The sequence below is a fragment of the Mastigoproctus giganteus genome, chromosome 10 (assembly GCF_048544385.1).
Source record: "Mastigoproctus giganteus isolate SK-2022 chromosome 10, ASM4854438v1, whole genome shotgun sequence".
Taxonomy (NCBI): domain Eukaryota; kingdom Metazoa; phylum Arthropoda; class Arachnida; order Uropygi; family Thelyphonidae; genus Mastigoproctus; species Mastigoproctus giganteus.
The window spans coordinates 36721214-36734217 of NC_143584.1; the positions used below are offsets into that span (position 1 = coordinate 36721214).

Consider the following 13004-nt stretch of genomic DNA (forward strand, 5'->3'; position numbering starts at 1 on the left):
TTTCTGAAGGAAAAAAATTATGCAACTCTTATGTGTGACCAACTAACTCAGCGGTGTGAAAAAAAGCAATAAAAGTTCTTTGTGTCATCGATGGGATTCGAAACCGGAATTTTCCACCAGCTTTGGGAGAATTATATCCACAGTATTATCTGTGAGGGCTTACATGTTACTGTTTAAGCTACGTATCTGGTGAAAGATTTGTGCATTGTGTATTATATATTGAATTGTAGGGCAGTTTGAAATTCCTTTAGCTCCCTTAAAAATTAAATTGATTATATTCACAACAACAGATGAAATAATTTTCAATTTTGCAAAACTTTTATTTTTGAAAAATTAATAGTTTCTTTCTTAATTTTAGGAAGTTGAAAGCTCCATAAGCGATATGTTGGCCTTATAACCAGTTTTCCTGTGAATTCATTAGGTAGCGCTGCTAAGATTATTAAAAGCTGTGGCAGTGGTGGCAGTACTTTGATGTGTTGCATTGTTGTTGTTTTCATTTGTGGGTTAATTTATCTTATTTAATACTGGCATATAACAGATTAAATCTAACTGTAAAGAGTAATGGAACCAACGAATACAAATGCGATGAGAGGAGTTGGACGAGGTGTGCCACCACGAAGACCTTTGCGTCCACCATTGTGTCCGCCTCAGCAGTGTCTACCACACCAAACAGCCGAATCGGTACCCTCCGAAGGAGGTGGAAATAGTAAGGGGACTGAGCCATCTGTTTCGTACTCGCAAGTTTGGTACAATCAAGAGAATAAAGGTTTGCATAATTTAAATGTCTATGGTGCTGTTCATGGGTTAGTGTAAGTTTAAAAATGTATGCAGGTTTGAGTGTATATTCGTGTATGTACTTTCATCCTTATTAATTGTCGTATGGCGACGTTTACAGATCGGTGATATATCGATGATGTTGCAGCAGGTTTTCAGGTCGAAGTTATGAGTGCAGGGAAGTACATGCTTGGACTGGCTCACAATTTTACGGTTTTGTTACAACACGTAATATGTGTCTTGTGCCGTCTTAAACGAAAGAAACGTAAATGTGGCAATAGATAGTGCGAGGATTGTCTGTGGATAAGTTTTCCAGGTTTTTCAGCGTATGTTCCAGAGCAGGTTCTAGAACCAGTAGCAATGTTTTTCAGTTATTATTGTTAAATAAAGAACTACATACTCTATTCCATTCATCAAATCAAATTAAATGCGTGAAAATAGTGGCAGTATTTTGATATTCTATGCGTATAGTCATGAATATGCAATTTTAAAATTATTTCTGTTAAGTTATTATTTATTTTATATATTACTTAATATCTGTGAAAAAAAGAAAACAGAAATTGAAGCCCTATAAATTTATGGTGAACATGTTATCTGAGAAAACAAGCAGTCAATTATCAAAATGAGCTAACTTGAAATCTGCTTACATCCCCAAGGCTTGGATACTAGTGCAAAGAAAGGATAGATAGCTTCCAATAAGCCTAGTACACTCTAGTAAACATCACATATAATTTGATATGCAATTATCCAGGTAGGGTGGGAAAATTAATTTTCTTGATAATCAAAACCCTGGGTAATCTGAAAAATGAAAGAAAAACTTGTAAATGTAATGAAAATGTAAATTTATATACATCATCATCATCAGCCATTTTCAATCCACTGCAGGATGAAGGCCTCTCCAGCAACTTTCCAGTTCCTTCTGTTTTGAGCACTGGCCATCCATTTACTACTCAAAAACTCATGAATTTCATCTATCCATCTCCGCCTTTGTCTTCCAGGTTTTCTTCTAGCTCCTCTTGGGTACCATTCTGTTATTTTCTTAGTCCATCTGTCACCATGTCTTCGAGCTGTGTCCTGCCCAAGACCATTTTAGTTCTTTAGTTTTGATAAGAATGTCCTTTACTTGAGTTTGCTGCCTAATCCATGTGTTTCTCTTCTTATCTAACAGTCTGATTCCCAGTATAATTCGTTCCATTCTTCGCTGTGTAGTTCTTGGGCACTCACCAAAAGAATGGAAGAGAAGCTAAGTTTCACTTCCATAAGTCATAGTGGGGAGTATACATTGATTCATTATTTTACGTTTCAGACAAACTGGGATATTGCTCTTCAGTATGTGACTATATTTCCTGAATGCTATCCATCCAAAATTTATTCTTCTCTTGACTTCCAGCCATTTATCATTATTACAGCTAATAACTTGTCCCAGATAAGTATATGACTCCACCTTTTCAGTTACTGCTCCTTCAATCATTATTTCCCTTTCCGTGGCATACTTGTTCATCATTACTTTTGTTTTAGCCATATTCATCTTTAGTCCAAAATCCTTACTAACTGTGCATAACTGATTAAGATTTTCCTCTAATTCTTTGGGATCGTGGCTTATGACCACAATGTCATCTGCAAATTGTAAATGGTTTAGGTACTCTCCATTCACATTGACTCCTTTCTGCGACCAGTCTAATCTTCTGAAAGCTTCCTCAAGGGCAGCAGTAAACAGCTTCGGAGATATTTATCTCCTTGTCGAACTCCTTTCTCGATTTTAAATTTGCTACTGTCTTTGTCTAGTCTAATAAAGGATGTAGCACTCTCATATATTTTCTTAAAAATCATAATATATGGAGTATCTATGCCTTGTCTTTCCAGTGCCCGAAACATTGCCTTATGCTGTATGGAGTCAAATGCCTTTTCATAATCCACAAATGCCAGGCATAATGGTGTTTTATATTCATTTGCTTTCTCCATTAGCTGTGATATTACGTGAAGGTGATCCACAGTTGAGAATCCTGTCCTAAAGCCAGCTTGCTCTTTCGGTTGATTCTCATCAAGTATTCTTTCTAATCTGTTAGTAATGATCCTTGTGAACAACTTGTAGATATGGGATAACAAGCTAATTGGTCTATAATTTCCAATTTCTGATTTATCTCCTTTCTTATGCAGCAAAACTATGATTGCATTATTCCACTGCTTAGGCATCACACCTTTTCTAATGCACTTTGTGAAGAGCCTTGCCAGTTTTTGTGTTATGTCTCTTCCTCCCAATTTTAACAACTCTACAGTAACTTCATCTTCCCCCAGGGCTTTCCGATTCTTCATTTTCTTCAATGCATGTTCTACCTCATCAGGAAGAATATCGGGTATGTCGTATGTGTTGCTACTTTGCAATCCATGTTCCCCACTGCTGGTATCATTCCCTCGCTCCTTGTATAATTCTCTATAGTAGTCTTCTGCTATTTGAATTATGCCATCTCTGCTGTTTATAAGTACACCATCGCTATTCTTCAGTTTCAGTATCATTTGTCTTTCTGTATTACTGCTCATGGCTGCTGATTTGAATCCTTTGTTTTCCCTTAATGCTTGTTCTACTTTTCTTGTGTTAAATCTTATGTCCTCTCTGAGTCTCTTTCTAATGGCTTTGCATAACTCAGTATACTCAATTTTCTCCCTGTCAGTGTTTTTCTTGCTCTTCATTTGTCGTCTTTGGTTCATCATGACAAGTGTTTCTTGACTAATTTTTTCTTCTTTGGATTTCTGTTTCCCTATAGGTTTCTTGGGCTTTATCACTTTCAGAAAGTTGTAATATTCCTCGTTGATATCTTGGTCCTGAGCAGTCTGCAGAAGCTCAAACTTGTTCTTAAGTTCCAGTACATACTGCTTTTTCTCCTCCTCTGTTATTTCAAAGACCTTTGTATTATTTACTCGAGTCAGTTTTTTCCTTTCCTTTCCTACATCTATATCAAGTGTACATCTTACCATTCTGTGATCACTTCCAACATTTACCTTATTCAGGACGGTAACATCATTCACAATATATCTTCTCTTAGTGAGGATGAAGTCGATTTCATTAGTTGTTAATCCATTTGGACTCTTCCATGTCCACTTTCTGTTCACCCTTTTCTTGACAAAAAGTGTTCATTACTGACATTCCTTGAGATTCTGCAAATTCCACAAGTCTTTCACCTCTTTTATTTCTTTCACCAATTCCAAAATTTCCTATAGTTCCTCTTTCTGTGCTGTTTTGCCTTTTTCCAACCTTAGCATTGAAGTCCCCCATAATAATAGTGTAGTGGGTTTTCTGCTCACCTAGAAGACTCTCAATTTCAGTGTACATTTCTTCAACCTCTTCATCATCATGGCTCGATGTTGGTGCATAAATCATTATAATCTTTAGCTTGTACCTCTTAGAAATCTTGAGTATTAGTCTTTTCTCTTTATTTATTATTTCTAATTTATATACATACTTATTCATAATTTATAAAAATGCTACAGCATGGAAAGATATTACATAAAACTGAATGTTGACATATTTTGAAAAGTTAAAAAAAAAACTGATTTGGTTGACCCTCCCATAAATGGTACTATATCAGTTTTGAAGCATCTTATCAGCAAGGGTGTCATCTTTGTTGTTACACAGTCAAGTAGAGACTGCATGAGAATGGGATTAACTGCAGCCATAGAGACCCCAGTTAATCGTGGTAGATGACTTGTATCAACCGGTGAAATACCACCACTTTGCTTATTGGAGGCTTGAAGTGGTGAAACCCATGTTTAGTCTTTAGAGCAAAGTTTCTGGCATCCCCCTCCCCCCATACTTCTCCCCCAACCCATGCACGGTACTAAGTACTATAGGTTTTGATACCTTTCATGTTTGGGGTTTTCATAAAAAAAAAAAAAAAAAAAAAAGATAATCAGGAGTCTGATGCATACAGGTACACAAGGAGGTTGATGAGATGGAAGATGATCCTGCTCAGGTAGCTAACAAACTAAATAAATATTTTGCATCGACATTCACACATGAGGAGTTATTCAGCAAGGAGAATGCCAGAGGTTATTCAACTCTGGCAGTAAGCTAGATAATCTTGTAATAACTGAGTGTAAAGTGGAGGAGAAATTGTTGAAGATAAACACAAGAAAGGCACCTGGGGGGTGGGATCTATCCACTTATATTAAAGGAGGCAGCAAAGGAAGTAAGAAAACCCTTAGCCATAATTATGAGAGCTTCCTTGGACTCAGGGGAGATACCCATAGACTGGAGATGTGCAAATGTGACCCCAATTCATAAAGGAGGATCAAAGGCTGACACAAGTAATTATAGACCTGTGAGTTTAACTTCTGTTCCAGGAAAATTAATTGAGGCACTGGTTAAAGAAGCACTGCAGGATTATCTGGACAATACTTCAGTTATAGCTCGGACACAGCATGGTTTTGTTAAGGGGAAGTCTTGCCTGACCAATTTGATTGGATACTATGATGCAGTAACAAAAGAACTGGATGCAGGGAATAACTTTGATATTATATATTTGGATCTTAGAAAAGATTTTGATACATGGAAGACTGCTGCACAAATTGGAGCAGTGTGGCATTTGAGGCAAATTGCTGCTATGGATAAAGGGGTGGTTGAGGGGGAGAAGACAGAGTGGTAATCAATGGACACTGCTCATCGTGGAGTCCCTCGGGGTTCACTGTTTGGGTCCATTATTGTTTTCTGTATTTATAAATAATATTGATGATGTTATATCAAGCTTAATGTCCAAGTTTTCAGATGATATAAAGGTTGGCTGGGTTGTTAAGGACACTACTGACGCTATGCTGCTGCAACAGGATCTGGAAAGGTTGAGCAGATCGGCTGAGAGGTGGCAAATGAAGTTTAACATTGGCAAATGTAAAGTACTATATATGGGAAACAGCAACCCCAGAGCAACGTATCAACTCTGCGGTACTACACTGACAGTGGTAGAGAATGAAAAGGACCTGGGGTAATTGTGCAGGCATATATGAAGTTCTCTGAGCAGTGCAGACGGGCTGCAAGAGTAGCCCATGGTGTCTTATCAATGATATACAGGAATTTTTCTAGCAGGAATAAGGTGGTGATTATTCCCTTGTATAAGGCAATGGTCAGGCCACACCTAGAGTACTGCATATAGGTGTGGAGGCTTCATTTCAAGAAGGATGTAGAGCTGCTGGTACGAGTACAGAGAAGGGCAACAAGATTAGTGAATGGAACAAAGGGTTGCTCTTACGAAGAAAGGCTTAAGTTTTGCAAATTACAGTGTCTGGAGACTAGGCACCGGCGAGGTGATCTGATAGAGGTGTATGAAGCCTTGAATGGTTTGAGCATGCTCAATGCTGATGGGATTCTTCCTCTTGCTCAGAATAATCACCTGAGAGGGCATAAATTCAAATTGAGGAAAGACAGATGTGCAGAAATTTGCCTTTAGCCAGCTGGTAGTTGGTTGGTGGAACAGACTTCCATCCCTTGTTGTGGAAGTTGATAGTCTGAATAAATTTAAGGCTCAGCTGGACAGGTATTTCGAACGAACGGAGGGGTGGAGTGGATTTTTTTTTTTTTTTTGGCTGATGCTGCATAAGCTTGTTTTCTTGCATCATATGCCTCTACTAATGCTAATGCTAAGATTGAAAAAAAAAAAAAAAAAGTTCATTCTTTGATTATTAAGAAAAAGAAGAGAAGAGGCATAAGAAATAAAAGATAATGAAACTATAAAGTTCTAATGAGAATTTATTTAAATAAGGCAATGCTTATTTAAACACCAATTGACATAATCATTATGTGGTTGGTACAGATGCAAAGTTAAAGGTAATCAAATCTTATGGTCAATGATGAAAGGCATTATAATGCTATAATGCAATATAATGCCTTTCTGTAATGTAATGTAATGCAGTATAATGCATTACATTACAGAAGCTACATTGATTTCAAAGTAACAGGTGCATTTTGGCCATAGCCCTTGTACCAAGAAGCCTCTACTTGAACAACAGCAACACTGTGTTTGTTAATCACCAACATTACAATATATATTCTAAAGCCAAAAATGACACTTGAAATTGGGTAAAAAATAAAAATACTAATAAAACTACTGTATTTTTATCAGTAGACATGCAGGCAAGAAGTAGGGTTGCAGTACGTATTTTCAAGTAACTTGCACTAATAAATTCATTGTTGTGGAGAAGTATCACAAAAGAAACAGCGACAATTACAAGAGAGCTGAAAGGTTTAATTGAGAAAAAGTAATGAAATGTGAGGCAAGACAAATGATCTTATTTTAACAGCTGCCGACTACGGGAAGATGACAAAGAGTCATGTCCTGCAAAACCTTTCAAATGTGTACAGTAAGGGACTGAGTCGGTCAGCAATCACTGCCGGGGCAACAGCAAATTTGGGTCATGAACTAATAGTCATGACATACATGGTTTAAATGGAACCCAAAACCTTCTATTCTGGTCCTGAATGTGCATAAACATATAAGGATTATTTTGGCAAATGTCATACCTTCACTGACTGCTTCTGCCACAAATATTCTCTGTCTGTTACATGTGCACATGTAGGCACATGTAACAGACAGAGAATATTTAGTTATTCTCAACGCACATCCAAATGTCTGTTTTGTCAGGTTTTTTTAAATTGGTATCGCCATTAGTTGTGGCAAAACGATGCAAGGAAGCATGCTCTAATAATTAGCCCAATCCTTTGAATTTATTTTAACACCCAACTTCTACAACACTAGATGGAAGTTTATTCCTAACCATTAATTACTAATTAACTGAAAGCAAATTTCCACATATTTATCTTGCAACCATTCTTTTTCAATTTAAGTTTACCTCCTTGCTTGTGTCATTCAAGAAAGAGTAAGGATGTCATTAGTATTTAGTCCACTCAGCCCATTTAGAATGACTGAGTAAACTCATGTGCTAATGGCATCCAAAATATTGATGACATATAAAGCCTTAACTACTTCAGTCATGTTTGTTTGCAGATGCTTTGTATTCAGATGCTTCAGTTTTACAAAACTGAAGTCTTTCTCATTAAGAGCCCCCTTTTGTGCTCCTTAATAACCTTGTTGCTCTTTTCCTTGTAAAAATCTTAATTAAAAAGTAAAAAGCTTATAAACTATTAATTGTAAATTAATATTTTATAGGTTTTAGAGTTCCTACAAAGCTACCCATTTTGTAGGAGCCATTTTGATAAACAGCCTCTACATATTGTATAATGAAATAAATTTCTATATAATTTCATTTTGGCTCTGGAATTTGTTTAATGATTTGTCTTTTCAAAGCATTTCATACATGCTTAATAAATTAGTGTTCTTTCATTTTGAAATGTAAATATTGTAATAACAGAAGTAAAAAAAAACAAGACAAAGTAGTGGAAATTTTTGGGTCATTATGGAGAATTTGTTCATCTTTTAAGTCATTATAATGAATATAATGCCTTTCATACCAACTAAAAAAATACCATTCTAGGCTTAGACCTAAATGGATGTCTGATGAGACTTGGCAGAGAAGAAAAATGTATGGATGCATATAAATAAAGTGAAGTAGAAGCCTAGGGTAGATAGCCTAAGGTAAATAGTCTGCAATCAAAGAAGGTTCTGGCCTCCGTAGCCAGGTGGGCAGGAGCAGCAGTGCGTAGCACGCGCTTCTTTATTAGACCGGGGCTCGAGCCCATGCCCACCAAATACGGAGGATGCGGAAAGGTCAGGGAATGACCACCGCATATCCCCGGAGCAATATGGCCTTAGTTGCTAATGCTTCTAAAAACCAAATAACAAACAAATGAAGAAGGTTAGGCAAGCTAAGGCAGATTATGAGAATTCTCTGCAATCAATGCCAAGAAGAGCAGCAAAGACATCTTTACTTATATCAACAGTAGAAGGAAGGGATTTAATCACATTAGTCTGTTTGATGAAGATCTATTAACTGTTGATGATCCTGCTCAGGTTGCTGACAAACCGAATAGTCATTTTGCTCCTACATTCACAAATGAATACTTTAGGGAGAGGATGCCAAAAGTTCGTCAAAATTTAATATCATGCTAAAGGTTTTGTGATAACTGAGAGGAAAGTCGAGGAGAAATTGCTAAAACTTAAAATAAAAAAAGGTACCTGCGATGGATGGAATCTATCCAATTATAATAAGGGAGGCAGCAAAGGAGGTAAGCAAACTCTTAGCCATAATTATGAGAACATCTTTGGATTTAAGGAAGGTCCCTATGGAATGGGGATGTGGAAATATATCCCCAATTCACAAAGTTGGGGGTTGGAATCATAGGATAATATGAGTAATTACAAACCTGTTAGCTTAAATTTTGTTCCAGAGAAAATGAGTTTCCTGGTTAAAGAAGTAATGCAGGACCATCTAGACAGGAATGCAGTTAAACTGCAGTCACAGCATGGATATGTTAAGGGGTGATCTTGTCTGACCAATTTGATTGGATATTATGATTCAGTAACAAGAAACTATTCAGAAAGTGATTTTGATATTGTATACTTTGATTTCAGGAAAGATTTTGAAACTGTTGCACATAAGACTGCTGTATAAACTGGAGCAGTGTAGCATTAAGAGCAAATGACTACTCTGGATAGAGGGATGGTTGAGTGGAAAAAGACAGTGGTTATTAATAGACACTGCTCTTCTTGACTAATGTTATTAATGGAGTCTCCTGGGGTTCAGTGCTGCACTCATTGTTGTTTTCAGTATTTATTAATGATATTGATGAAGGTATATCAGGCTTAATGTCAAAGTTTGAAGATGTTACAAAGGTTGGCAGGGTGGTTAACGACAGTAATGACGGTATGCTATTGCAGAAAGATCTAGAAAAAAAAAATGGGCTGAGAAATGGCAGTTGGAGTTTTAACATTGACAAATGCAAGGTACTGCATATGAATAGCAGTAATTTGAGAATAATTTATCAACTGTGTGCTATTACTACAGTTAGGGTAGTGGAAAATGAAAAAGATCTGGCCAGCGAGATATGAAATTCTCTGAGCAGTGCAGACATGCTGCCAGGACAGCCCATGGGGTTTTGACAATGATATACAAGAATTTTGCTAGCAGGGATAAGGTGGTGAATATCCCATTGTACTAGGCAATGGTTTGGCTGCATTTTGAGTACTGCATACAGATCTGGAGGCCTCATTTTAGGAAGGGTGTAGACCTGCTGGAACGAATGCAAAGAAGGGCAACCAGATTGTTGAAGGGAACAAAAGGGTACTGTTACCGTGAAAGGCTTGAGTTCTGAAAATTGTATCATCTTGAGACTAGGCACATATGAGGTGATGTGATTGAGGTGTTTAAAGCTTTGAATGGATTGAGAAAGGTCAATGCTCGTGGCATTCTTCCTCTTGCTCAGGCTGTACATGAGTGGGCATAAACTCATATTGAGAAGGATGGTTACTGGATAGTTGTACGGAGGTGTGCCTTCAGCCAGAGGGCAGTTGATTGCTGGAACAAAGTTCCATCTCTAAAAGTGTTCTGCAGATGATTTCCTTTGGTGTACTTTGTCCTGAATGTCATACAGCATCTAGCAGTAGTTTGCCAACGTACATTTTTTCCAGAAACCTTGGTAGCAGTATTCTGTTGATTAATTGAAAATTAAAAAATTGTATCTTAATGTCTTGATGGAATCATTTTGTCATACGATATACCATTTCTTTAAATGCATCAAGCAGCTTCTGAACTCCATCTTTGTATGTGGGAGTCTGTGGTTACCCAAAAAAGTTTCCAGAATGCCATTTGAAAGCCTGCCATGCTTTTAGTTCTAAAACATTGAGTCATTTTTCAAGGTGTCCCTCTTTCACTTTTATATACAGTATTCTTTGGAAATTTCTTACTTAGGTAATGAAATCTTCACAAATTCAGCTTACACATTGCTTTCACGAAACGCTTCATTAGGCCAAATGTAATATGGAGAGATGGAAGGAAAATGTTCATTGGCTCCACTAATGAAACATATGTAATGCTGTCTCATGCACTGTACAGTGACTTAAGTCGTCGGTTGATTCTATTGTACAAGAGATGACCAGGGGATGCCCACAAGGATCGGTTTTTGGACCACGAATGTGGAACCTCGTTTTGCAGGACTGGTTGCGTAGGGACTTCGAGCATACAGAGATGGTGGCATATGCCGATCACCTTGTGTTGCTTATTGAAGGAAATACACGGATGCAACTAGAAACCAGGTCACAGCAAGTTTTGTTTGAACTTAATAACTGGTGTAGGTTACATAAACTGACTGTATCAGGAACCAAAACAAGGACAATGTCTTTAAGGATCAATTTTCGAGTAGAAGACCCCCAGTTGTTAGAATGAATGGGTCGAGCCTAAAAGCGGCAAGGCAATTAAAATATCTAGGCATTATGTTTGACGGATCTTTGACTTTCAACTCACATGTTACTTAACTGTCAGAAAAGGTGAGATTGGGATGATTACTCGAATCACTAGAGTTGACTGGGGAATAAAAGATAAGGCACTGTTGAATGTGTATTTATCCCCATGGTAACGTATGGTGCACCAATTTGGTTTGAACGTGTAAGTGGAAAAATATTTTCTAGAAAGCTCAGTTCCATTCAAAGAGTAATGCTCCTTAGGATGTGCATGGCATGCAGAACTGTGTCGACCCCAGCTTTGCAGGTTGTGACTGGAAAATTGCCTATTGATCTGCATTTATTGTATTGTGCATTGGCTTACTTCATCTACCGTGGCACGCTTTAGTGCCACGGCAGATGAAGTACTGCGGTCTATGAATACTGTGTAATACTGCGATCTACGAATTGAATTGGTATCTCGGATTAGTAATCTCAGTCTTATGGCAGAAGGCTGTGAGACAACTCTTCTGCATCTGGAAGCCTTGGATTTGTAATGCGGTATGGTGTATGCCGAATTACCTAGAATTCTGTGAAATCGTGGAGGCTTGAGTCTGCTATATCCACTGCAACTTCAGTTGCAGTGGATATAGCATGATTTTATTGCATTCTGTTTTCGCATTTCTGCATGGCATGTATGGCATTTCTGCTCTCGGCAGCTCCTTGTGCTGGAATTTCTGCTCTTGGCAGCTCGTGCTGCTGGTATTTCCCTTCTCAGCAGCTTCTAGCACTGCTGGCTTTCCAACAGACTGTGAACAGATGCAGATCTTTCCAATGAAGTTTGGAATTTGTCTGAAATTTAATTATATGTATAATTTATTTTTTATGTAATTTGATTATCTTTCAATTTCTTCATATCAATCTTTTTTGGTAATGGCAGGTTTTTCCCCTCCCTGTACTTTGGCAAACAGGAGAGGGAGTATTTAAGAATACTGCTAAATTATGTGTAACTGACAGCGGGATTGCCATTGGTTGGCTAAGACCACTTTAAGTAATAAATATCAATAATAATGTCTCATAGGGATAGATAACAGTATTTTTTGAACCCTCCTTGCATTCTCATTAAAATACCTATGAATTTCAGTTCTTCCATTGATTAATGCTGTATTAAATTGCTTTGAGTAGTGTCTTTATGTTATAGCATTACTCCTTCAGATGAAATGGAGTGGACAATAGCTTTAAGTTCCTGTTATGCAAGAGAGCAGCTTTCAATGTTACTAAATATTTTTTATTGTGAGGAATCAATAAAGAGATAATTATGATAATAGTAATAGAGGCATGTGATGCAAGAAAGCAAGCATTATGAGCTTATGTAGCATCAGCCAAAAAAAAAATTCACACAACCATTCCCTCTAAAAGTTTCCAGTTCCTCCTTGAATTTATTTAAGCTATCAACTTCCACAATGACAGATGGAAGTTTGTTCCAGCAATTAACCACCCGTTGGCTAAAGACAAATTTCTGAACATCTATCTACAACTGTCTTTCCTCAATTTGAATTTATGCCCCCTTAGGTTTGTAATCTGAGCAAGCAGAAGAATCCCATCAGAATTCAGCGTAATCTGAGCAAGCAGAAGAATCCCATCAGAATTCAGCGTGCTCAACCCATTCAAGGCTTTATACACCTCAATCAGATTACCTCTCAGGGTGGTCTTGGCGCATTATAGCCTTAGTTGCTAATGTGCCAATCAAATCAAACCTCTCAGGTGCCTAGTCTCCAGCTGCTGCAATTTGCAGAACTTAAGCCTTTCTTGGTAAGAGGACCCCTTACCAATTTTGTTGCCCTTCTCTGTTACACGCTCAAGCAAATCTACATTGGCAAATCCTAAAATGAGGCCTCCAGACCTGTACACAGT

General features: G+C 37.5%; 1 protein-coding gene across 1 annotated transcript in view; it reads left to right on the forward strand.

Moving 5' to 3' along the window:
- Nucleotides 1-421: 421 nt before the first annotated feature.
- Nucleotides 422-13004, forward strand: part of Paip1 (Poly(A) binding protein interacting protein 1) — a 191460-nt gene continuing 178877 nt past the window's right edge. Inside the window, exon 1 of the mRNA XM_090382432.1 lies at nucleotides 422-766. Coding sequence (XP_090238558.1) covers nucleotides 562-766 — 205 coding nt within the window. The 5' untranslated portion in view covers nucleotides 422-561. The remainder of the gene's footprint in view (nucleotides 767-13004) is intronic.